The following is a 27,576-nucleotide window of genomic DNA, read 5'->3' as shown; positions in this document are numbered from 1 at the left end:
GGCTCGCCTAAGGCGGGAGAGCGCGGATTTGAATCGGCTGCTACGCGCGCGGTGAAAATCGTCTGGCTTTAAAAAAAAAGTTGATTTCGCGCGAATTTTTTCCTCCTTCCCCCCTCGTAGTGAGTAGGAGACCTAAGGGAAATTTGCGTCCATTCTAAATTTTTTTTGGCATTTACCAGTGACTGAAAATGTGGATCCAAGTGCGGACGATGGACGGCAAGGAGACCCGGCACATTGATGGACTCTCCAAACTGACCCTAGTTCAGGAATTAAGGGAAAAAATCCGGGAGGCGTTTGGGGTAGAAGCTGATCGCCAGCGGCTTTTCTACCGGGGAAAGCAGGTACTGAAATTTGTTCGCATAACAAAGGCATTAGCTAACGTTGCGAGGCAGGGGTATCTGACAGCGAGGAAGGCGAATGGGTATGGGGGAGGTGAACGTTGGGGAACTTGGGAGTGCAAATGTGACTCGGGAGTTTGCCCGCTCGGGGATATTGACCGCTTTTGGAGGGCATCATCATTTTAAGCGGGAAATAGTAACCCGACGCTTAACTTTTAACTGATCGTCAGCTCCCCGCTGCTCTTTTCCAGTATTAATTAATGCTTACACGGATTTGAATTTTACAGTGAACTACAACTACTTTCAGAGAAGAGGTGTTTACACGGAAACCTAGCCTACTAGTTACCACGTTTGCATTGGCCGGAGGGCTGCGGCCGATGGCCTAGTGTCCAGCTGTGGTGCTTCTGATTGGCTGCTATACCTGTCATTCAACCAGTCTTGCGCCTTTCCATCTGGTTTGGTTGCGCGGGGTGGGTTGGCCGAACAAAAAGGCGCTAAATGTCTTGTATCCGGTGACAATTTAAATCGGAAAATTAGTTATACTTTAATTTTCACATCAATGGAAGTGGGGTGCTGAGACAACTTGGATTCACTTTTGTTCTTGCTAGTAAAGTTTAAAAAAATGCATTCGTTTGCAGTAAAAGGTAGAAAAAACTACCAATTGGCGCCACTCTGGAAAGTAATTTTTTCGTATGAGGCGTGTGGTAGAAACGGCCTGTGATATAATTGGTTAGAATCAGATAATTCGCGTAGACAGCGCTGGCAAAGTAAAGGGGAGTTATCTTTTGTACAAATTAGCTGAGATTTTGACTCTTAATGGCAGCCCTTTACAGTAGAAAGGATTGTTTTGAGCGCCGCCTGGAGAAGTTCAACATTAAGTTCGCTTACAAGGGCAGTTATTTGAAAGGTGTTTCGTACTTGTTCCACCACCTTCCCAAAATATTGTCATCTAAGCTTTCGGGGATTTAGTTTTACCTAGTTTGAGTATTGATTGCTTAACCACTCTGTTCTCGTCGCTGCCAAACCATCGACAAACTTTTGGGAATCCAGCCGTGCGCTTTTGATTCATTTACTTAACTATGCAGGCAGGAATAATGCCGGGTTGCACAATTCACTGTATGAAGCTGCTGCCTCTGGAATTGACATTAGTGTATAATAGTTTAAATGGCTGAAAATGCATCAGCAATACAACCATAATTTGTGCATGTTGGATAAAAAAAACACGATTTTCAGAATGTGGACATCCCCAACAATGTTGCATTTTATTGCCCATTCCTTGCTGCTTTGACAAAGCAATGGTCTAGCTAAAAGCTGCGTTGCAGGTTGCCAGTTCGTTTTTTTTTTGCTTGCATGTCTGTGGAGCCAGTGACAGTTAAGATCGAGCAATCCTGTATTTCCTCTCGTCCAACTCTGGTACTTAGTTGTATATAGCTTAAAAAACGTTAAAAATACTGAGGCATTTTTGTTTTCATATAAAGATGGGCAGGGAAAATAATAGATTAGTGCTGGCTATTTTATATCCTCTTAAAAATAAGTGCTGGTAAACAGTTGCTTGGACAGCATCTGTTGATATTTCAAATCTTGGGGCCTCTGTTAAAGTGGAGCAAGAGGTGTTAATTTTTTAAATTCTATTTTTATTTCAGGCTTCCAGTAAATGCAATTTTGTTACTGTCTTCTAGTGGGTAAGGGAAGGTAATATTATGGCAGATAAGATGAGCAATTTGAAAACCACTGGTATTTATCAAGTGAAAGAAACTAGCTCTGCTTTGAGAATGACCAATGTTGTATTCATGTACTGAACTTGAGTCTCTTCAGAGCTTTTTGAAATGATTGATTTTAGCATTGGTTATATTGTGCATTCTGGAATAAATTAATACTTGTGATCAATATGTTTTGAATTAAACACTTAATTCCCTGCATGATATCATTTTATATGGAATTTAGTTTTATCTTATGTCATGGATTTTGGGCAAAATGAGCACTGGGGTTTGTTTCATACTATGCACAATCTGCAGTTTGGTGTTTATTTAATATCTGAATCATGTTTGCTTTTGGCTTAATTCCTAATTCAGGTTCTACAGTGCTTTTTAAATAGTCATCAGTGAGAGCCCACTGTTGAGAAATAAGTAGCATACTTTCAGACTTGCTGTATGAGGGATTTGTCCCTGCTTTGCCTGCATTACAACTGAAATGTCTTTGAGTACTTTGTAACATGCTTCTTATGTACAGAATATAACTATCCCTTTAATGTCTTTGTATCAACAAGGAAAAACAAACTTTGCATGGTTTGGATAACTTTCAATTTCACACATCAGCCATTTTTGTACTTGATTGAGTAACTTGAACATGGCCACAAAGCAGTGTGTGCTATGAAGTGTCTGACATCACACAACTAATGTATTCAAGATCTTTTTAGCTGGCAAATTGTTCTTTTAAGATGAGGTAATTGTTTATTAACCTTGTTCTTAAAAAACACAACATATTTTGATTTAAAAAGGAAATGTATGGGTTGAAGTCCTTCAACTTTGGGGAGGTGACATTGTTTAATCTCTTATTTTGCCCTAGGGCGGTCATACTTGTTATACATAGTTACTACTATTGTTTTGAGGGATTGTCCCTATCTTATTCTGCTGCTTGAACTGAGATATTTCTTTACTGCCTGTAGTAACTATTGCAAGTCTATCAGATCAGTGAAGATTTCAAGAAATGTTAGGTGGTGGTTTATTGATTGTTGTGATCATGAAGATTTTATATACATTTTATTAATGATTATTGTACTTCTATGTGCTTCATTTATTTTCAACTAATCTCATTTTTACATAAACAGCTGAGGATATTAGGTAAGCTAAATAACTTTAAATTTGTAAAAAAACAATTACTAAGTTCGTTGGGCAGTTACATGAAATGGAAAAGTTTAAGAAGAGCTAAATGTGGACAAATGCAACCACCTTGCATGGGCATTTTGGTTGGCACAGACTTTGAGTCAAAGGGGCTATTTCCATTATGGCATGTTCTCATTTGCTATTTGCCCCTATTTTCCTTGGTTGTGGATTTGGAATAGCCTTTTTAAAAAAAGTATACAATGTGCAACTAGTTTACATTCAAAACAGTGATAGGATGAATGATTTGGGTGGGGTGACAGTCAAATGTTCTGCTTTATTTTGGGTGGTATTTATTGAGGGACAATTGAGCCCTACTCAGTATTTAATTCTGCTCCTGATTAGGGGTGCTCATTGCCTGGCATTGGTAGTATGACACAATTTTCTCCAGGATGGGCTACTTCACTGAGGAGTTGTAAAATGTAACTGAGCCATCGGTCAACGTCGCATTTCTGAGATGTACTTGTTTGAGCTGACACTATTGCCCTGAAGAACTTTTAACTAGTGTGTCCTGAGCCGACATTATTAATCTTCTGCAAACCTCTCCTCTGTCCTTGATTCTCCCGCTGTCAGGATTGTATGGGTCACACTTTTCAATACAACAGTAGACATTTACACTTGACGTGGATAGACTGCAATACGTTATGTGGGATTTGTAATTTGCCACGTTCGTAGTTTACTGGTTTCCAGCTTTGTCGTACAACTAAGTCACACTTTGTTGTTGCTGGGTTGTGCTGTATCTAAGAGCCTTTCGAGTTTCAGGATCAGGAGAGCATGTTAGTTGATAATTAACAAATGGTTTCCATATATTTGAATTCTCAGCATTTGACTTCATGGAGCCTGGCATGAACAGTGAGAACTTCAATATTAATCCTCCTTTAATGTCTACCACAAATCTGTCAACTTAATTGGTTTCCAAGAGAGGGAGAAACCAAAATCAGATGCATCAGTATTTCAGAGGAGTAATGGGAACTACAGAGGCATGAGAAGGGAGCTAGCCAAAGTTGATTGTAAGGTGACTCTAGCAGTGATTACGGCAGAACAACAGCGCTGGAGTTGCTGGGAGCAATTCAGAAGGTACAAGATAGATTCATCCCAAAGAAAATCATTCAAGATGGTATGTCATTTCCAGTACACATGTGTAAAGGAGAACACAAGATAAAGAACACAATAATACGGAAGAATGATACACATAACTGTATAAGATAGCTTGTATGCATTGATTGTCTGTCCATAAAGTGATGCTAGGCACAGTTTGCATGTAAGGTGGCTCTGACAGGAGATGATAAAGTAACGGTGCTGGGTTGTTGGATAGAAGTATTAATCAGCTGTACTGTTTGGGAAAGATAACTGTTTCTGAGTCTGGTGGTCCTGGTGTAGATGCTATGTTGCCTCTTTCCTGGTGTGAGTGGAACCACCAGTCCATGAGCAGGGTGGTTCAGATCCTTCATGATGTTACTGGCCCTCTTCTGGTACCTTTCTGTATACTGTACATGTTATTGTTGGCAGGTAGGCTAGTGCTGGTGATGTTTTGGGTAGTTTTGACTACTTGTAGAGCCTTCCTTTCTACAATGCAGTATATGTACCAACCAGTGATGTTTCATGCTTGAATGCTCTCTTTTCTACATTTGTAGAAAGATGCGTATAGAGGTACATACATCAGCTTTTTTCAGCCTTTTCAGAGAGTAGAGCATATTCTGAGGTAGTATCACTATTCTAAAGGGAGGATGAGGCAACCATGGCGAACTGTAAGAAGTCAAAAATTGCATAAAAGCCAGAGAGGGCACGTAATACAACAAAAAATTAGTGGGAAGCTTTTAAAAACCAATAGAGTAACTGATACCCTTGGATGTCCTTCACAGTGGAAGATGTCTGCAGTATACTGGAAATTCAAGAATGTCAGGGAAGTGAAGTTTGTGCAGTGAAAATTAGAACTGAGAATGTGCACAGGAAGCTTAATGGTCTGAGGGTGGATAAATTTCTTGGACCTGATGGAATGCACCCTTGGGTTTTGAAGGAAGTAGCTGGAGAGATTACAGACATTAAAGATGATCTTTCAAGAGTTGATAGATTCTGACATTGCACTGGATGGCTGGAAAATTGCAAGTGCTATTCCACTATTTAAGAAGGATGGGAGGCAGCAGAAAGGAAACTATAGACCTGTATAGACACTGTGGAGCACACTACCACTATGCCTGAAAATTGGAGAGTGTCGAGGAGCAGAAGTGAGTGTACTAAGGAGAAGGTGCTTGGGAAATTGAAAGGTTGGAAGTCACCTGAGCTGTATGGATTACACCCCTGGTTCTGAAAGAGGTAGCTGAAGAGATTGTGGAGGCATTAATGACCTATCAAGAAATCTGGAATGGTTCCTGAGGACTGGAACATTGCAAATGTCGCTCCATACTTTAAGAAGGGAGGGAGGCAGACAAAGGAAATTATAAGCTATTTAGGCTGTTTTAAGTGGTTGCTAAGATTTTGGAGTCTTATTATTATGGATGATGTTACTTGGAGGGACATGGTAAAAATGGCCAAAGTCAGCATGGTTACCTTAAGGGGAAATCTTGCTTGACAAATCTGTTGGATATAACATGCAGGACAGACAAAGGAGTGTCAGCAGATGTTGCTTGTTTGGACATTAAAAAGCCCTTTGACAAGGTGCTACATGTGAGTGTGCTGAACATGATGAGAACCCATGGTATTATAGGAAAGATACTAATGTAGGTAGATAATTGGCTGACTGGCAAGATGCAGAGTGGGAATAAAGGGGTTTTTTCCGATGAGCTTCCATGGTGTTTTGCAGGGGTTGGTATTGGGACTGTTTTTTTCATGTTATACATCAATGATTTTGATAATGCAATTGATGGCTTTGTGGCTAAGTTTGTAGATGATCCATAGATTGGGGGGGGGGGGTATTATTGAGAAAGCAGGAAGTCCACAGAAGGACTTTGACAGTTAAGGAGATGAAATAAAGAAGTAGCAGATGGAATACAGTTAGGGAAGTTATATCTAAGAAAAGATGTATTGGCATTTGAGAAAGTCCAGAGGAGGGTCACAAAAATGATTCTAGGAATGAAAGGGTTAATGGTTGAGTGTTTGATCCCTCTGGGCCTGTATTCGCTGGAGTTTAGAAGAACTAAGAGTGATCTTATTGATACCTATCGAACATTGAAAGGCCTAGATAGAGTTGACATGGATAGGGTATTTCCGGTAGTAGGACAAGAGGGCACAGCCTCAGTATAGGTGAATGTTCCTTTAGAACAGTGAAGAGGAGGAACTTCGTTAGCTAGAGAATGGTGAATCAGGAATTCATTGCCACAACTGGATGTGGAGGTTGGCACATTTTTCAAAGCAAAGTTTGATAGATTCTTGATTAATAAGGGCATCAAAGGTTAGAGAGAAGGCAGGAGACTGGGATTAAGAGATGATGTGGTGGAACAGTCATAATGAGCTTAATGGCCTAATCCCTCTATGCTCTATTCTTTTTTTTAAACTACCAATTTATTTAATTACTTGGAACTTGATCTATGCTTTAGGTCTATCTGTTCTGTAATTTAACATCATACTACTTTACCGGTTTAAGATTTTGTGCTGTGGTGCCTTACTTCATATTTTGCATCTTGTCATTGGGTTGTTATTTTGGTGGATGAAAAGCACTTCCAGATAGCAATTCTATTATTTAGCTGAATACTAGGACGTTTCTGATAAATGATGAAATAGGTTCATTTTAAGATTCCTCTCTGATGGAAGCAATGGCCTGGATGATGGTGTCCTTAATAATGGATGCTGCACTTTGAGCTGTCACTCTTTGAAGATGCCCTAGATACTATGAAGGCGAGTGCCCATGATGGAGCTGACTAAGTTTTCAAATTTCTGCAGTAGGCGCCCCCATTCCCCCGTGGTGATGCAGCCAATTAGAATGCTCTCCACGGTACTTCTGTGGAAATTTGAGAGTGTCTTTGGTGACACCAAATCTCCTCAAACTCTTAATGTAATATATAACTGTGCCGTGCCTTCTTTGTAGCTGCATTGATATGTTGGGCCCAGGATAGATCCTCATAGATATTGGCACCCAGGAACTTGAAATTGTTCCACTTTTTACCACTTCTCCCTCTTTGAGGTCTGGTATATGTTATCTCATATTACTCTTTCTGAAGTCCACAATCAGTTTTTTGGTCTTATGAACACTGAGTGCAAGGTTGATGCTGCGACACCACTCAACTAGCTGATATCTCTCGCTCTTGTACATATTCTAGTTGCATTTTTCACTCCTGTGCGCCCTCTCGTCTCCATCTGAGATTCTATCAACAATGGATGTATCATGGGCAAATTTATAGATGGCATTTGAGCTGTGCCTAGCCACACAGTCATGGGTGTAGGGAGAGTAGAGCAGTGGGCTAAGAACACATCCCTGAGGTGTGCTAGTGTTGATTGTCAGCAAGGTGGAGATGTTATTTCCAATGCGCACTGATTGTAGTCTTCTGGTTAGAAAATGGAGGATCCAGTTGCAGATGCCCAGGTCTTGGAGTTTTTTGATCAGAACTGTAGGAGTGTTTGTGTTAAACACTTGAGTTATAATCAACGGACAGCATCCGGACTGAGGTATTTGTCACTACCATATAAGCTAGCATACCTCATTGCAGATGGTTATGTAGCAGCTGTTTAACTTTATTTTCTATTTTTCCAGATGGAAGATGACCATTCACTTTTCGACTACAATGTTGGACTAAATGACATCATTCAGCTGCTTATTCGTCAGGTTTATCAAGTACATAAGAGCACGACTGGGAAAGAAAAAGATGCAGAACTGTCTGACTCAGACTCTGGATGTGGATCTGCACAGAGTGAATCAGATAAGAACTCTAACAGTGGTGAGGTTGCAATGGAACTGGATGGCCAGGCTGGGACTTCAACTCATCTCCATCTTGTTGACCCAGGATTTGGCTTGTACAAGGTAAGCACTGGTTGTTGCGTTCTTCTACTCCAGAGATGCACTCACTGTAAGATATCCATGTGTTCTGTGATGCAAAGACTGATCCTTTTTTGTGCAAGTCCTCATTTGGGTCTGTCAATTTGCTTTCAAGTTGCTGGAGCACATTTATTTTCCAATCACAAGCTGCTGTAATATCCATTATCAAAGCTATCTGAAAAATGCATGATAAAATTACTTTATTACATTATTAACTGCAAGCTTTATTGAAATTGGTTATTATTAGAGCTGGAGAGGATCAGCAGGTATACCTAAAAAATGGTGAGCTGAAACTGATTTCACAGCCAATGGATTAGACTATAGATTTGCTATCTTACCACTCTAATGGTGAATATTGATTGACAGTTAAAGCACAAAGCAGGGATCCCAGATGCAAGTCAACCCATTCCCAATAATGATGGGACCCATAAAATTGTTGAAGTAAAGCCAGGTTTCAGAGTCACGTTCAGCTAAGAGTACCACGCAGATGATCTATCTCTGCTTCCTCCTGAGTTCCTCATTCATTGAAGCTAGTCTTCTGCCAATTCCATTCACTCTTTATGATACCTAGAAAATCTTCAAAGCATGTGGCTTGAGGTCCAAAACTAAGCGCCTCACAATTTGTTCTAGTATTGTTACAGCCCTGGTGTCTATAGAGTAGTGTGGAAAATTGCCCAGGTAGGTGCTGTTCACAAAAAGAGGATAAATCTAATCTGATAAATGAATGTCTAATCAATAATCATCAGCAAAGAAGTGGAAACAGTTGTCAGTGTTATCAAACAGCTCTTGATTACTAATTATCTGTTTAGGAATACTTAGCTCCAGAGTTCATTACAGTTTTAGTCCAAATATGAACTTTGGACAAAGTTGTGAGAAGGGATTCATCCCAGCACGAAGATGGAATCACAAACACCAAGACTGTAAATACTCAGAAATATCCTGTGGTGAGAGATTTACCTACTGAAATCTCAGCCTCTTCACCATTTAAAAGGCACAGGTTGGGAGGATACTGTAATCCAGGTGTACAGGAAATGACCACCTGCAGGTTCCCCTCCAAATTGCACTCTATCCTGACTTGGAGATGTCCCATCCTTAATTGCCATTGGGTCAAAAATCTTGGAACTCTTCTACAGCATTGTGGCAGTGCCTTTACAGGAGGGACTGGTGCTTTAAAGTGGCTTACCACCACTACCTTGGTAAAGTGTGGATGGACAATAAATGTTTAGAAAAGGGAATTTGTGTGTTGAATAGTGACAATATTAGGAAGCACAAGCTTTTGTGTTTTTTTTTAAAATTCATTTGTCTCCTCTTATCCTCTTGGGACTTGGAATGAAAAATATTTTAAAAGTTTCATTTCTAAGTTTTTTCAAACTCAGCAGGAAGATGTACTCCCAAACAAAGGAGGCAGTATACACACATTAAAGGTACTTTATAAAAGTAGTTTAACAACCAAAAGATGATACTTATCCATGCCAAGCAATATGCTGTTGGTGGGACCTGCAAATGATCAACAGTCTTTCTGCTCTCTGCTTTTCGCAACCCAGCCTAAGATTCCACACTTGCACGAAGGAATAGTCCCTTTTTATACCCTCAAGGCCTCTCAACCAATTTTAACAATGTGCATTCAATATAGAGACAAAACATTGATCAGTAGTGGACAAAACAGGTCTGGATTAAAATATAGTAGTAGATAGTTCACTTGTGTTGAGTATGATGTTGCCTTAAGGGGGTTGACATTTGGTTGGTCCTCAGGTATCTAAAGGGGCCAATCTGAGATCCACATATTCTGTGGAGTGTGGCCAGGAGTATGAGTGTGGGTGGTTGTGTTAGTGGTTTGGTCTTCCAGTTGTTCAGTTTCCTTTCGCAGCTGTTTATTCTTTGCGGCACAGTGGAGGTTGCTCTAATCTGCAGCTCCCTCTTGAACAGATTTCCTCCAGGTATATCTATTGAGTCTTCTCTGTTTGTAGATGTAATATTGACTTTCTTCAGGCTGATTTTGATGTTATTAGTCTGTATGTATTAACATACAGCACATTAGAGACGCATACACTTGAACAATAACCATCTTCCTACAGTATATGTATAATTGTATCCTGAAATGATGTATTCATTTCTATTGGTATGTGAGAGTTGTAATTCCACTCCGGAATTTCCATAAAGAAGAAAACATTTTTCCTGCAATTAGCTTGTCAACTTTGGCTGGTTCATTTGCACAAATTCTTGACGTGAATTATATACCCAATATAAATTTAACAACATCCTGCTGATATAGTTTTGATAGGGCAATGGTGCTTTCATGTATGGTTTGACTTGGGTGTTTTCAGTAATTTGTCTCTTTTCATTGTGTATTTTGTATGTCTTGACTTTTTTCTGCAGTGTATGATTGTTCTAGGAAGCCTAGGAAATGGAAAACATTTTAAATTTGAGTCCTGGCGAAGGGTCTCGGCCCGAAACGTCGTCAGTGCGTCTCCCTATAAATGCTGCCTGGCCTGCTGTGTTCCACCAGCATTTTGTGTGTGTTGCTTGAATTTCCAGCATCTGCAGATTTCCTTGTGTTAACATTTTAAATTGTTTTTTTTAGATAAATGAATTGATTGATGCACGAGATATGCACATGGGTGCTTGGTTTGAAGCAGTGGTTGTCAATGTGACAAAGGATGAAGGTGCAAGCAGAGCTATTGATGAAGAATCTGCACATTCAAGCAAAACTACACAAGAGAAGATTGCCAATGAAGATGTTATTTATCACATTAAATATGAGGAGTATGTATATAAAGAAAAAATGCAATATCCTCTAATTTGGATGTCAGTTTTTTATTTAGAAATACCCTTTAGTTTGTTATTGTACATTAGCTGAGGGACTAATCTAACTCTATTTGCATTCTTGGCCTGGTTGAGATGGGGGCAAATAGGATTTATTATGTTTCAAAATTTATATATGTTCCATCTAACTTAAAAATCGTAGATTTTACTGGAAGAATTTTCGAAAAACCCAAATTGTGGAGGTGACAGAAAGGGTCAGAAATATAGAAATTTCTCCTTAATCGTACAAAGTAATCAAAATTTGTGAAGAGCTCGCTCTGACTCTTAGCCACTTGAGCAAGGACAAATGTGTTCATTGTGAAACAGTTGAGTACCCTTATCCAAAAATCCAAAATCTGAAAACCTCCAAAATCCAGAATTTTTTTGTGTACTGACATGACAGCACAAATGGAATATTCCACAAGGCATTGGGAAGATCCCAGTTAATGAGCAGGTCTCTGTGCACCACAGAGTTCTAAGGAGTGACCTCACATATGTAATGAAATGATAAATAGAAATAGAAAAAACTGCATAAAGTGAAAAATGAAGATCTTAAATGTTTGTTGGAAGAGTGGATTTGTCAATGTCAGTGAACATACACTGCTTAATGGTATGATTATAAATGAGCAAAGATCTATCACGACAAACTGAAAATTGACAGTAATTGTGGATATTCAGCAGGCTGTTTACAGAAATTTAAGAAAAGGCACAGCATTAAATTTTTAAAGATTTGTGGTGATAGTGTCTGCTTGTCATGAACCAGAGGATAAATTAATTGAATTTACCAAGGTTGTTGCTGCTGAAAATCTAACATGCTAAACATATCTGTGCTGAACAAGTGTAAGACAAAGACTGCTTACTGGTACATATGTATTAAGTCAGAAGCTATCTTATTATATATTCTGAAGACTGAAACACTTTTGACCCCAAAGCATTGTGGATAAGGGATACTGAACATCTATTAACATTCAATGTTGTCTTTAAAAGAGACTCACATTAAGCAATGTGTATATTTGTAATATTGAAATGTATTTGTTGACTTTGCCAAGTTACCCTGAAAATGGAGTTGTGCAGTTGCGATGGAAAGACATCAGGCCACGAGCGAGGACTGTCTTGCAATGGCACGAACTACATGTGGGAAATGTGGTGATGGTGAACTATAACCCAGATGAACCAAAAGAGCGAGGGTACTGGTATGATGCTGAAATCCTACACAAGAGAGAGACGAGGACTATTAAAGAAATACATGCAAAAATTCTTTTGGGGTGAGGATTAAAACATTTTAAGAATTTTTTGCAAATGAATGTTCTGAAATACGAAGAGTTCAATAGTTGTTAGTTTGTCCTTGATATAGAATGTCCTGCACAAATACCGAACAATTTGTTACGGAGATTGTCTTTGAAACACTATTTCCAGAGCTCTTGTGTGCCTTTCTTACAATTAACTTTAAGGAAGATGGTCTTTGTTGCTTACGGTGTGTGAACTTGTATGTGTATGTTCAATCTGCAGTTATGAAAATTCAAAATTGACTTGCTTCCCTTAATAGAGCCTAGTAAGTAATAAATGGTGTTTAGTAACCATTGACTACTCCTTAAAAGTAGTAAAGCAGGAGTTGTGGCATTGTAATGTGTAAACTCATGCCATATATGTTAGAGCTGTGTATATTTTGTATACAGCAAGATCGTTGTAGGCCTCAAGCCTACAAATTGGAAGAACCACTGGACTTCTGAAAACCCAGCATTTTGAAAGCAATTTCCGGACCTATCATTTGCTGTTGTTTTCTCCATAGTTTTGCTTATTTTTGTTGGACAAAATGTTTCCTCTTTGGCGCCATTTAATTGCTATGGTTGTTATTTATTGCCTTAGGGATGCTGGTGATTCTTTGAATGACTGTAAAATCTCATTGGTGGATGAAGTCTATAAGATTGAAGAACCAGGGAGTGTTGGAGTGGATGTATCTGAAAGTCCCATGAAAAGTAAGGTTCTGGAGGGTTGTTGTTATGTCATATGCAAGTTCCTAGTATCCTCGAACTGAATATAAGAAAAAAAAGTGCTCTTGTTGTATTTGTAAATTTGGTTTTTGCACTGTGGTTTGCTAACTTGGGTTTAATCTCTAGTTGATTTAGAAGTTGCTGTTGGCAGTGTAACCAGTGTCAAGAGAAAAAGTTGGCATCACTGTATTTTTCTCAACCATTCATTTTGGTAGTGTCAAATCTCAATACTTTATATTAAATTATAAATTTGATCTCTTTTATTGTCTTCAGGGCAGAATGGACCTGAATGTAAGCATTGCAAAGATAACCCTAAAAAGGACTGCAAGCAGTGTGCCTGTCACATATGTGGTGGAAAGGGGGACCCAGAGAAGCAACTGCTCTGTGATGAGTGTGATATGGCCTATCATACGTATTGCCTGAATCCTCCTCTTGCCAGCATACCAGAAGTTGATGATTGGTATGTTGAGCTAAGATCTGCACCTCTTTAAGTCAGTGAAGTAAAGCAAAAATTACTTTTAGTATTAAAAGCTCATGAGCAGCAGTTCATTATCTAATGTCCACATCATGAAGTTGTAGAGTAGATCCAAAGTATTAATGATGCCTCAATGTACATTGGGTAATCACTTGGCATAATGCAAAGACTCATAAGAGAATGCATATCAAAGTATTTTAAAAATGCTGTTCTGGTAGTTATCAGAAGGCACTTACTATCTTTAAGAAAATTGTTGAGCAGTTGACCCAGTAACTTTTTGTGACACATACAGATTAATAACAGGAGTGGTTATGTTAATTTTCCTTGCTCCCACCTTCTCTGTTGGAGGTCTGTCAGCAAGAGAACAGTGCACTATTTTTGCCACAATCGGTGAATTGCACTGAACTTATGGCAGTTGCACAACTAGTTACTATTATCATAATTCTGCAATGTGCACAGTAGTAGTAGAAACATTTTCAATTAACTTGATCACACATGGGGCAGCTAATGAAGAGATATTTGCAATATCATTTGGCGAGGAAGCTCTGAAAGTAAGCATTCCCATTGATCCTCATTATAGAACATAGACTGGTACACCATAGTTCTGTTGGCTGTTAAACCTCATGATGATCTAACCCTTCCTTTCTACATAGCCTTTCATTTTTCCTTCGTCCCTGTGCCCATTTGAGTTTTAAAATATCTGTAATGTATCTGTCTCTCCCACCACATTTGGCAGCACGATCTTCACACCTACCACTTATGTAATTTAAAAAATACTACCTCTGCTATCCTTCCTATGCTTTCCTCCCAAACCCTTTGCTTTCCTATGTCCCCTTGTAGAAGCTACTGTATTTATATCCTGAGAAAGTCTCTCCTGGTGGTTCAGATGATCTCTGCCTCTTGTACACCTCCATCGTCACCTCTCATTCTCCTGTGCTTCATAAACAGAAGCCTGAATTAGCTCAACCTATCGTCATAAGACATGCTTTCTAATCCAGGTAGCTTCCTGGTAAATACCCTCTGGCACTATTCCTGTGGCTAGCGAGAAAGCAGCAACCCCTCGTCTCTTGTAGTAGGTAGTAGTAACTTGTTGTAATCTTGTCTGGTCCAGGGACTTATCTAACCTAATGTGTATCAAAGGTTCCAGCACATCCTCTTTCATAACGTTGACACGTTCCAGCATATCAGCAGGTTCTATGATGACTGCACATTCACCAATTTCCCTCTAAATCCAGGGTTCCCATCCTATTTTTATGACAACAAGCCTGACCATTAACCAAGTGGTCTGTGGTTCTCAAGTTGGGAACCCCATTCTAACTAGTGAATACTAGAGGAAAGATTCTCCCACTAAAGGTAACATCATCTCCACATGTCCCACTCTAACTAGCCTTTCAATATTGGATAGGTTTCAATGAGATTTTCCTCTCCCAACCCCCTGCCCACTTCTAAACTCCAGTGTATACAGACCCAGAGCCATCAAATGATTTATTCCTGGGATCATTCTCGTGAACCTCCTCTGAACCCTCTCTAATGTCTTATAAAGTCTCAGCATTATATACTTGCTTTTGTATTCTTATCCTCTCAAAAAGAATGGCAACACTGCATTTGCCTTTCTTACTACTGACTCAATCTGTAAGTTATCCAGCTATCCAGCACAAGGACTTCTGATTTGTACCCTTGATTTCCGAATTTGCTCCCTATTTAAAAAAAAGTCTGTCTTTATTCCTTCTACCAAAGTGTATGACAATACACTTCCCTACACTGTATTCCATCTCCACTTTTCCCAATTCTTCTCATCTGTCCTGCAGACTCACTACGCTTTCACCTGTCTTTGTATTGTCTGCAAACTTATTCGCAAGTCCATCAATTTTCCACCATTCAAACTATTAACGTATAATATGAAGAGAAGCGTTTAAGTAGCTTAGGTGTAACTACCCATCTATTGACAATTGAATGTTTTCCATGTTACGATGCATTTCTTCTCTTTTTATGGAAGTAACCAATTTTCATTTATATATTTCTCCCTACATGAAAAGCATCATTCTTAAATCTACTAGTCACTATTTAATGAAACCTTTGCATTATTGCACTCTAGGTTGCATATCTGAACTCTTAGAATCAGATCAGAATTGTTAATAAAGCTCCACAGGTGTGGATGAGTGATAAGTTTGAGAGCTTATATCTTTTATTGTTTTATTTTTTCTGTTTTTCAATTTTAAGTGTCATATTTGTATATCTTTGCTGATAGTAACTAAATGAGTGTGTGGGATGTTTACAGGTATTGTCCTCTATGCAAAAACGATGCCAATGAAGTGGTGCTAGCTGGTGAAAAACTCAAAGAGAGCAAAAAGAAGGCTAAGATGGCATCTGCTAACTCTGCTTGCCAGAGAGACTGGGGAAAGGTAAGGGTAGAAATATATACATTTACTTTACTATTACAACTAATCTCTGCAGGCAGTGGAATTCTGCAGAAACTAATGCCATGACTTTGATGGCAATACTTAAGTCATATAAGAATTATCCTTGTGTCTTTATTGTGATTCTTGGATATCAAGTATGATCTTCAGGCTACTGTTAATTACTGCATTGATTGCCATTAGTTTTTACAATGGATATATACAAATATTGCAACCAAACCAGATCCAACATACAGATATAATGCTCCTTTTTATGTTAGGGTGAGAGGAATTCTCAAACTAATGCCTATTTATTAATTTCTCTTAATGTGGCCTATTTCAGGGAATGGCCTGTGTAGGCCGCACAAAAGAATGCACCATTGTCCCCTCTAATCATTATGGGCCCATCCCAGGTGTTCCTGTGGGAACTCAGTGGAAATTTAGAGTCCAGGTAAGCTTCCAATTCTACTTAAATGAAATAAGGTTGAAATCTATTTAAGTACTTTGCAGTCAATTTGACACTAATATCTTTGACTTATAAGGAATATGCAGTATCAGCTGTATTTACTGCTGTGGAAAGATTGTAAACAATTTTGTCACCAGATTGTTTTGCTAGTTCTTGAACAAGAGGAAGGAAACTTTTCCTCTGAGTTGTTGTTGTTTCCTTTGAGCAGCGATATATTTGACCTCTGTAACCATGACCCGAGAAAAGAATATCATTTAATGTTTTTGGCCCTTAGTGTTCTGTTATACTCCACAGGTAGAATTCTCCAGACAGGTTTGAGGATGCACTAAAATTAGGAGCACAGGTGTTTTAAGTGAAAATCCTGCCAGAGCCTCTGACTCAAGCGTGGGCTAAACAGTGTACAAATGATGTACTGTATCGAATGGTTTATTGTATTTACCAATACAATGTAAAATACAAATAAAACCTACTTGTGGACCTCTATGCTTACCTGGAATTGCATGTAAAGTGTCTAATATCTAATAGTGTCTTTGTGTAGGCTAGTAATAAGCAATGCGTTTGTTTCAGCATAGTGTTCTGCCTAAACTTCCTTCCTTGATATATTGAGTATAGTGAATAAATATGGATAAGTTTGCAATGTACGTTGTTGTTGTCCTTGTGCTTGTAACATCTGTGGTATGGGAACTTGAAATGATACTATAATTGATTCTATTTGAAGGTGAGTGAATCAGGAGTTCATAGGCCGCATGTAGCAGGAATTCATGGCCGTAGCAATGATGGAGCATATTCCCTTGTTCTTGCAGGGGGGTATGAGGATGATGTGGTGAGTAGCACATGCTATTTATCAATTCCTGAGGTCATTTTGTTCATCTCTAAATTGTGCTCTTAAATGCTGTTACTTTGGTGAAGTTAATTTCAATTATCATATGTGACACTTAACCTGTAATTAATTGTTTTGCTATTTCCTCTAATTTTTCTAACTTTAGTTATTGACCCAATTTGCAAATAGAAAATTATAGTCTACTACCCTTTCACATTATGGCACATTGAATTTAGATGCCTGTAAATGTCTTTTTGCTCAATAGTAAATAAACCCCAGTATATCTCCCCATAGCTTTGGAAGTTGATGGTTAACCCCTCTGCATATAACAACTCTTAGAAATTTAACATGATAGTGCAATGTAAGTAAACTAACAGAGAAAACAGTTTGTAATATTCAGTAGTGTACTAGCAATTGGCATTACCCAGTGGGCAAGAATAAAAAGAAATACAAAAGATGTGCAGATATGCTTGGGTGTATCTTTGAAGCTATCCTGGTGTTGATTTGGATTGCATGCCCCTTTGACACTACCTCCCCATGAGACTGAGTGCTGCCTGATATTAATCTAGGTGCTTTCACTGATCAGTGAAGTACTGGATAGCTGAGTTAACTGTAGCTGCATCCTTCAGTGGTGACCCTCACCAATCATGCCCTCTTATTAATACCATCAGGGAGGAGTTACAGGAGCCTGAAGATGCACACTCAACGTTTTATGAACTGCTTCTTCCTCTCAGCCATCAGACTTACAAATGGCCCATGAACGCTATCTCATTATTACTTTTTTACACTATTATTTTGTAAATTATAGTATATTTTTGTCTTGTACTTCATGACATGTCAGCACTTAATTCTGACTTTGTTACTGTTAGGAAATGCCGTGTCAGCTAACAGTTACTGGCACAATATATGATCATACTAATTGCATTATTACTACAGGATCATGTAAGTTATTGCATTTGTAGTTTTCCAGATTTGTAGCCACTTTGGGATATATGCCTCCTAGAACTTAACCTCCCAATGATTTGCATTTTGCAAGCTTAGTACAGTTTGAGTAAATCATGTATTGAATCGGTTATTATCCTGTGTCTGGTCTTGGCGAGTTTTTCTTATGTGTGCTTTAACTGTATTCCTTAAACTTTATAAATTCAAGGATCCCATAAGCCATCTAACGACATTCTTAAATTGTCCTCCATGCTTCAAAGTTGTGTGTATGTACATCAGGAATCTATTTGTTTGGCATTAAATTTTACTCATTCTTTGTATCCTATTTTACTTCCCTACACAAAATTGAGGATATGTCTTTCTGAAATTTACCCAGGGGAGGAAACTACCAAATAATTTTTTTAAAGTACAGTTGGCCCTCCTTATCCGCGGGAGATTGGTTCCGGGAGCCCCCGTGGATCTTATTGAATAAAAGGTTCTTGGATGGGGAGGGGGGGGGTTAACTGAGTGGATGCTTAGTTGAACTAAGGGCCAAGATTTTAGAAGAAGGGGTGACTCCTTTAAGATAACAAGGAGGTATTTTATTCTCAGTTATGCCTCTAGAATTTGTTACCCAGAGAAAAGTGAAGACTAAATTGATGACATGTGAACTACAAGGAAATCAATGGTTATGGAAGAGCTGGAAATGGAACAAAGCTATGATTGGACCACTATTCAAAAAAAAAACCATGGGCTGAAACCAGCTTGAGAGGTTTAGGGCACATTTTGTGTGTTCTGCATATTCGACAGATTTCCCATATTTGACCTTCTGAAGAACTGTAACTTGCAAGCCTCTCCTATTTTTTTTCTTGCTGATGTGGCTAAGTTTCCACAGTTCTACGACCACTTTATCGAGGTGTGCAAAACAACAATTGGGTGAGGAGGTTCAGTTGTTTTCAACACTGACCACGCAAGTTGAAGTAACAATTTTAAACTAGAGGAAAACTCAAATTACAACAGGCTCTAATGGCCAAGACAAGTACAAAGGATATGAAAAGAAACCACACAAATATCAAAAATATCATGCTGTGTGTTTAGAAACAATGTAGGTTTCTGAAACATATGATGGTGATGTCACTTAAATTAGGTGCTTTGTTTACAGTAGGTCCAGAAAGACATTGATTCAGAAAGTTTAATTTTTATCATGGGAATTATATTTTGAGAAACATGAAGGGAACTTAGGAGCTACTGTTGGTAGATTTCTAGTGTCCATAAAGAAGTGCTTAGGGAAAGTTTGAATTTTCAGTTCATCAGCCAGAGAGCATGAATTTAAAAAAAGGGTGGTCATACATATATCTTGAAGAATCAAGTAATTAATGTGTGGAGATTATCTGTGTATATTACCTATAGGACTTCAAAAAGTTGTGAGAGAAAGTTAAAGCTCATTGTTGAATAGACTATGAAATCCATTGTATTGCAAGACTGGTTAAAAGATATTCGTTAGTGTTGCCCCCAACAATTCACTTTTTTAATGACTTGGATCATTGGTTAGAAACTAGTTGTGATGCTGAGCTAAAAAAATGAAATAGGAAACCAGGTGAAGAGGTGAAGCTTGACATCATTTTAAGTGGTGTCGATGGAGCATTGTTAGTGAAATAATTAAGTCAATGGACAAAACTAGTCTATCACTCTACACTTAAAAAGTAAGAATATTCCAAATGAAAATCTGAAGCAGTGAAATTCTGAACAATTACATCTGAGAACTAATGAAAATGAAGAGTAATAGAATATTTGATTTTCATTCTTTGGATACAGAACAACTATTTATTTCCTTTGGTTAATGTATATGGGGAAAATATGTCACTGGAGTTGGGGCAAGATTACTGAACACATTGAATCTCATCTTTTCCATTATTTGCAGAAAGAAAAATTGGGATTTATTTATGCCCTACATCCTTGGGAGATGATTCAGGTTCTTGTATCTATCTCATGACAGGGATAGCCTGACTCAAACAACCTCTTGTTTGAAGTTTTATTAACTCTAAATAATAAAATTTACATTTATTGAAAAATTAGTGATTAATGTTGTACTTTTCTTAAAGGATCATGGAAGTGACTTCACCTATACCGGAAGTGGTGGTCGTGATCTCTCTGGAAACAAGCGCACAGCAGAGCAATCATGTGATCAGAAGTTAACAAACATGAACAGGTTGGTCTTTAAATTGAAGAAGAAAGTATAGTTTCAGTGCTTTTAAATACCAGATTAAGATCCCAAATAATCCATGAAAATTCTGCAAGTTTTATGTACTTGAAGTAGGAGCTGAAAATGGATTTTGACTTTTATGGCAAATGATTATTTTCCACCATAATACTTTGCAGTTTGTAGTTGATAGAGACTGGAGTGAACAATGATAGAATAGAATTCTGCATAAAATAGCATCTGAGGAGGTAAAAGGTATAAACAAACATTTTGGGCTGAGGGAACAAGAAAGGTGGCCGTTATGTAACAGTTCTTGGGAATGGGTGGAACAGAGACTGGTGGGTGATGGATGAAACCAGTTGAGAAGGGGATCATCAGCAGATGGAAGGGAGTAACAAAAGAAGAAAAAGAGTTGGACTATGCCTAAAATGCTAACCTGACCACCTGGTTTACTTTTGTTCATTCCTGCCCTGCCCTTGTGTTTCTATTTGTTCATCATCCCCTACTCATCTGGCTCCATCCATATCCTACACCATCCTCCGTCATATCTCTCTACATCTTTCTTTGTATTGGTAATACAATGGATTCCAGCTAATTGGGACACAGTACATCAAGTGGCTGTCCCAGTTAGTTGAATAGTTAAAAAAGTATTTAAAAATGACCCTAATGTTTCACTGAGTAATAAATTATGCATTTAAATTAAATACAGAACAAACTACAGCTACGGTACTGTAAAACTTTGTTTCTAAGTGTTCTCAATGGAAGATCTCATCCATTGTACATGTACACTGTGGCTTTTTTTTTTGATTGGCTGTAAATGAACAAAATCAGAGCAGACATGGAGAGTGTGGATAATGGACTGCTTTGTAAAATGCTATTGACGATTTCATCCTCCAAGATTTTATTTCCATTGTTGCATTCAAGATTTCTTTTGATACCTCTGAATTCTTTGTTCCTAACTTTGTTGCATGAGTGAAATTATTTTATTTTCACTCCCTGCCATTATTGGTATGCCCAAGCCTGAATGCTTGAAACTGCAGTGAGCAAAACAGTTCTGCTGCTTACTTCTCACCAACTATCAGTGACAAATGTTTTGAACACAAATGCATGCAACTGATGCTATTTAAAAATGGTACACACCGTAACACAGTGTGGTGTCACGGCAGACACAGAAGTGCATGCATTTAATGCCAGTCAGAAACTTGTGCAAAAGTCTCCTGCCTCAAGTAAGCGGCATAGTGTTCCAAATAGATAAAGGGAATTCTGGATATGTTCTTGATTATTTTGATCTTTAGGTGTTGACCCAAATAAGTGGCTGCCCCAATTAGCCGATAGCTCAATTAACTGTATTTCCTTTTTGCTTTGTCTTGGTGCAGGTTCTTATCTGAAAAGTTGACTTGACCTTTTGCTTCCACAGATGCTGCTCCACCCATTGAGTTCTTCAAGTGTTCTGTTTTTTTTTGTTCTGGATTCCAGCATCTGTAGTCTCTTGACATCTGATTGGAGAACATGAGATATATTTGTGACATGTTCAAAAGTGCTTCTATACTATTTAAACTAATACTGGTATCTATTTCCCACCATGTTTTAATAACTGCATAGCAAATTGGTTTACCCTGTTTTCATCAAAAACTATTTTCTAAATTCTACATAATGTACAAACTTAATTTTTTTTACAGCTGATAGGTGCAAGTATGTAGTTTGTAACAATAGTTTAAAAACTACCTTTTGCAGGGCTCTTGCTTTGAACTGTAATGCTCCTATCAATGACAAAGTTGGAGCTGATGCTAAAGACTGGCGAGCTGGAAAATCAGTCAGGGTTGTGAGAAGTGCAAAAGGTCGTAAACACAGCAAGTTTGCACCAGAAGAAGGGAATCGCTATGATGGCATTTATAAGGTATGTACAAGTTTTTAACAAGGTATAACAAGTTTTTAAAATTTGTACACTTTAAGTACATTTTGAAGATAAAGGGTTACAATTAATGTATTTTACTTTCATATTCTGCAGACTTGGCTGGTGATAGAAAATGTGCATATATTAAGAATCCTTGTTTCTCTGTTCATTTGTACTAACAGATTCATTTTTTCTAATCCTTTGGAAATTTTGGTTTCCTTGGAGAGAATATATTAGCATGACTGAATTTACTGTATTTGTCATTCTAGGTTTCAGATATAACATATTTAAGTTAAGATAATCTCATTCATTTAAAATTGACAAATGAGGTACAAATTTGGGTGAGTTTTTATAGATACTGACAATTGAAATACATTTTAACTGAGCAATAACTACAGAGTGTGAGGAATGCTCAGTTGAATGTGTAAGTTGTATACAATTTATTTCTGAATTAGGTGGTGAAATACTGGCCTGAGAAGGGGAAATCTGGTTTCTTGGTATGGAGGTATTTGTTGAAACGGGATGATGAAGAACCAGCTCCATGGACCAGAGATGGTAAAGAGAGAATGAAGAAGTTAGGATTGACAATGCAGGTAACTTTTTTCGTATTTCAGGCTGCTCGTCTTGTGATCTTAATGTTAATTGATCTAAAATAAACCTGCTAAATTGCTAATGTTCAGCTGGTTTTTGCATTAGAAGTGAGCTCAGACAAGAATTTTGGTAACGATTTAGTTGAAAAATATTTCATTTTGTTTAACAGTATCCGGAGGGTTATCTTGATTCAATTGCCAATAAGGAGAAAGAGAAAGAGAACAAGAAGAGAGATGAAGATCAAGAATCAACACCAAGGAAAAGAAAATCAAGTTCAGGTTTGTTGGTATCTCATCCTGTGCCTAAACTTTTTTATCTAGTTGATTATTTATATTGAAAACTATTTCATGAAAGCTAGATTCTTTTGTCTGTTGCTAATTATCCTTGACGAGGTCTACCTTGAAGCAACAATTATTGATGAAGGTAGTTTAAGTATTTGGAAACAGTTTAAGTCATTTGATGTCAGAGTTGCTGTAACTTGACAATGCTCCCCTAAGCCTGTTGTCTTTGTGTTTAGTGATACAGATTGTGGGTGTGGGAGATACTTTTGCATTAGTTTAGGTGTTAACTGCAGTTTAGTTTGTATAGTGGTTATGTGGGTGGTGGAACATACAAATCAAATATATTTATATCTTGATGAAACATGATGGCAGGGTTGAAGAAGAAAGTTATAGAAATGGGAATTTGTATTAAATGAAAAATAATCTTCAGCAACATGTTTTTGATTTTCTTTGTAAGGGATATAAGAACAATACAAGTAGCAATGAATTTGTTTCAGAACTAATACAGATGCGTTCTAAAAATTTACATCACATTGTTTAGAAAATTTTAATTTGAAAGAGACTGAATATTTTCTAAAACAGCTTAAAATGCAAGTTTCACTCATGGGGACAAAACTTCCTTGGGTCTATTCCTTTTAACTGCCATACCATTTAATATCAGCACTCGAGGGCCACTTTGCATAAGCAATATCCATGTAGTTGGGGAGGGATGTTTTTTCAACATTGAAGAGGGTAGGCCAAATATCGGCCATCTTGCATTAGTGGGAAAGGGGGTTACATTCCTAGTAAGCAGTTTGTGTTGTGATAGTTTTTAACTTATTAATTGCTCCTTTGTCATGAAGCCTGAGTTTGAAGTTTGTCTTCTACATAAATTATGTAAGTGTGAATTTTGGGTGTTATTGTGTGAGTTCTATCGGAATGTAACATGGTCTCTATGTAGCGAATGCTGGTTGAATTCAGTCATTTTGACAGCAGAGGAAGCATTGCTGGGATTGTTTTGCGTATACAGTAGGTTATTGATGTAGAAGTCTTTTCTCTAATCAGTACACCATTTTCCTTTCTCCTGTACCTCATTTGAACATAATATTCATGAGGTAAAAACCTGTGACTAGGGCAAATGACAGCTACAAAGATAGAAATGAATATTTACAATTTTAACACCATTTACAAGTCTATCAACTGAAAATTTAACTGGATTGGGCTAATGACTGATCCATGAGCTTAGGGGTGCCAGTTCAGGTGTGTTTTTTTTCGTTTGGCAATGAACTTTCAATTTTTCTCCTTTTTCTATTAAGTTAGGTGGTTGATCAGGTGTTTCAAGTTGCTGTTGTTTGCTGAACATGCTATATAGCAGGATAGAAAGCAACTTAAAGTTTACATTTGTACCTTTCATGATCCAGCAATGTCCTAAAGTGTTTGTGTAGCTCTTTGCTACTCCTGCTCTATTTGATAATTTAAACATATTTAGCAAATTGTCAATTGAAATTTTGTTATTTTTAATGTGAAAATGTGAAATATTTTTCATTCCCAGGTGTTAGTGTTTCATCAACCCCATCACCAAAAGGCACTCCAAAGAAACCGAAAGTGGAAGCATTTAAATTGACAGCGGAGCAGAAGAAACTCATTAAAGATGATGAAGTTAATAAGAAAGTTTGGGATGAAGCACTCCTATCACTTAAGGATGGGCCGGTATGAATTGAATTTATTTTCACAATACTACATTACATATTATCTAACTTTAATGAAGAGTGTTCTCTTGATTTGATGTTCACTTTTGTAGTTGGCCTCTGAAAGGCTTAACAGATTTTATGATCAAAGTTCAGAACACCTAGCAGTTTTGTAAAATTACTTGTAACTTGCAATGGAGCACCAATCACAAATTTTTTTTGTTTGTGGAAAAGTAGTGTTGATCTTGATTTCTTGTAAGTAAGTAATTTAAAATTTTGTTTTCCAGAAATTTCTGTCAAAATTGGAAGAGGCATTCTTGTGTATCTGCTGCCAGGAGGTGGTATTCCAGCCAATTACAACAGAGTGTCAGCACAATGTCTGTAAAGTAAGTACTCTAAATAAATCCTCACTGCATTATATTGTATTTCATCTACTGGATTCCTCTAGTTTGAATCCATACCTTAACATTCAGAGTCTGTTTTTTTTTAAATTGTTGAGAGTTGTACGTGAATTTTAACATGAAATATGTGCAGGAATAACAAAATGGTGCTGAGTCTTTCAGTAACAAGAGATTCCAAGTTTGAGTAACATGCTGGTAGCCTCTTAAATGGGCAATTGCGTAATGCGTTCCACTAGACCTTGTATGTAGCTAGAAGAAAGGGATTTGATTTGGCTTGGCAATAAATAACTTACTATAATTATCATTGATCTCATTTTTCAAGGATTTTTCTTTTTGGTTTGATTGAATTTTTGCTATATTTGTTACTGCAGTTGACTTTGAAATTGTCAAGGCAGAACAGTTTTGTTTCCGACCTCCTTAAAGCAAACTTGCTGGTGATTAATTGGAGGCACATATAACTTGACAATATAATAATGAAGTAGGTGGTGATACTGTTGCAGAAATTAGTGTTGTGGAAAAGTTGAAATGAAATGTTTGAATGCTAATTGATCCCATTATTGATTATAAGCAATTATGTGCATCATGCGATTTGGGTACAATAGAAATTCTTTTGTTAGACCAGGGTTAAAAAATATTCAGTACCATGCAACTTAAAGCAGATCTTTTGACTGTTGCTCCTTTCAACACTTTAAGTATTTGGATGCATGGTGTTTCATCTGCAAGATCTAGATCACTGCAATTCTCTCAAACACTTGACCTCTACTGCCATAAAGAACCACCAAGGTAGAAGTATGGGCTAATATGCTTGTGGATAATGCACATTCTGACTTTGAAGCATTTATATTGAATTATTGTCACAGGTTAAAATCATGAAATTTGCTCTACTGCAGCGGTTTTTACCACAAGGTTACCTCACTCTCACAAAATAGGATGTTACTGGTAATTAAGAATGAGCATCACAGGCCCTTCCAGTAACACCTCAATCATACAAAATGAATAATTTTTTTAATGGTTGAAGTGGCCAGCTGTGCTTGGAAGTTTAAAAATTTAATTCCAGGTTTATCATTAAGGTTATGAATGTCAAGGCAATTAAAGCCCTAAGGTCTTGCATATGAGTTGTGTTAATGTTTAAACAGTACTTAATTTTGCTTCAGAGCATTATTTAGGCACATTCATGAGGCACGAACACATTTTCTTAACTCAATTCTCAACTCTTCCCCCCTCCTTTTTTTTTATTACTATGACTTCAGAGCTGCTTACAACGTTCGTTCAAGGCTGATGTGTACACTTGTCCTGCCTGCCGTTTTGACATTGGCAAGAACTGCAACATGGTCGTCAACAAATGCCTGCAAAATCTTCTAACGCAGCTCTTCCCAGGATATGGCAATGGACGATGATGACTTCACCATGAGATAATTTCTTTATTTTACTTGACCGTTCGTCATTATTTTGTTAAGAGCATGGGCATTCTGGCCTGTGGAGCTTAACTGGAGGACAGATTGACAAATGAATCCAGGGTAGCTGACGTCCCATCCCCAATCTTTCAGTGTAGGATATATGAACCTCAAAATCTTTGTGCTTGTTTTAGTCTAGGAGCTTATCTAGATATGCAGATCAATGTTATTCAAATAACATTGCAGGGGGAAAAAAATAAAAAAGTACTACCTCAAAGTGGGGATAACTTTCTTGGGATATTCTTTGGCCACAGTAAGTTCAGCTGAATGATATCTGTCTAGTCAGCCTTAATTCTCTCTGCTTGACACGTTAAGCCATCACATAAGTGCCTTTGTCCTTATTGAAGGCTGGGCTGTGAGCGACTTATTGGCACTGATTTTATTATAAAACTAGCACATTGGTTGACAAACTTAGCTGTGCAGATCAATTTATAAAAGTTATTTTAGCAGGGAATTTGCAGATTTATTGATGCTGTATTTTTATAGACCAGTAATCTTCTGTTTGGTTTGATTCTGAATTGTATACATTTCTTATTTTTTATGCTTTTGAACTGTTAAATATTGTTTCCTGCCCTGGTTGACTGTGAAAAACAATCCTTTATTAATTGAAATTTGTGAAAGGGCATGTAACCTGGGTAAAAGGGGACTGCAATCTACATGTTTGTACTTGTAAATTAATTTTTTTTTCCACAGACACCCTCTTTCTCTAATGACAATACCAAAGGATGCAGTATGGTACCTCAACATTGCATGGACATCATTTCATACTTCAAAATTTAGGTTTTAATGGAGTTAGACTGGACATAATCTAACAATTAATACTTTGTATAAAAAAAGCTAAGGGTGCTAAATCATAACTGAAATGCTGTGGGACTTTGAGCTTCCATTGGAATCTTTTACTTGGTAAATGCTGTGTCTATATGCTGCCATAAAATAAAAGTTGTTTTTTTTTTTGGCTTTTCACTGCTGTCTTTTAATTTCTGTGTGTGTGGCTGAATTCTAAATTTTGCAACTGGTAAAAGAAAACCTGTTCT

At 37.6% G+C, this 27,576-nt stretch overlaps 1 protein-coding gene across 1 annotated transcript; it reads left to right on the top strand.

Annotated features, from left to right (window-relative positions):
• Positions 1-27,505, top strand: uhrf1 (ubiquitin-like with PHD and ring finger domains 1). Its single transcript, XM_059990820.1, has 16 exons — positions 1-341; positions 7,902-8,168; positions 10,765-10,946; positions 12,035-12,250; positions 12,852-12,961; positions 13,250-13,436; positions 15,730-15,853; positions 16,191-16,298; positions 17,032-17,136; positions 20,157-20,263; positions 21,989-22,151; positions 22,604-22,741; positions 22,909-23,017; positions 24,552-24,709; positions 24,975-25,073; positions 26,339-27,505. The coding sequence occupies exons 1-16, from the start codon at positions 189-191 to the stop codon at positions 26,483-26,485; spliced, it is 2,373 nt and encodes a 790-aa protein (XP_059846803.1). The 5' UTR covers positions 1-188; the 3' UTR covers positions 26,486-27,505.
• Positions 27,506-27,576: the final 71 nt, after the last annotated feature.

This window comes from Hypanus sabinus, chromosome 16 (genome assembly GCF_030144855.1).
Source record: "Hypanus sabinus isolate sHypSab1 chromosome 16, sHypSab1.hap1, whole genome shotgun sequence".
Lineage (NCBI taxonomy): Eukaryota > Metazoa > Chordata > Chondrichthyes > Myliobatiformes > Dasyatidae > Hypanus > Hypanus sabinus.
The sequence above is the reverse complement of the archived record's forward strand: the minus strand, read 5'-3'. Positions and strand labels throughout refer to the sequence as shown.

What these genes read in the sequence shown, in the direction of transcription:
- uhrf1 (XM_059990820.1), top strand. Translation starts at nt 189, where the DNA reads ATGTGGATCCAAGTGCGGACGATGGACGGCAAGGAGACCCGGCACATT. An exon ending in CATGCAAAAATTCTTTTGGG is followed by an intron (nt 12,251 to 12,851) that starts GTGAGGATTAAA and finishes TTATTGCCTTAG; the next exon opens with GGATGCTGGTGATTCTTTGA. An exon ending in GAAAAGAAAATCAAGTTCAG is followed by an intron (nt 23,018 to 24,551) that starts GTTTGTTGGTAT and finishes TTTCATTCCCAG; the next exon opens with GTGTTAGTGTTTCATCAACC.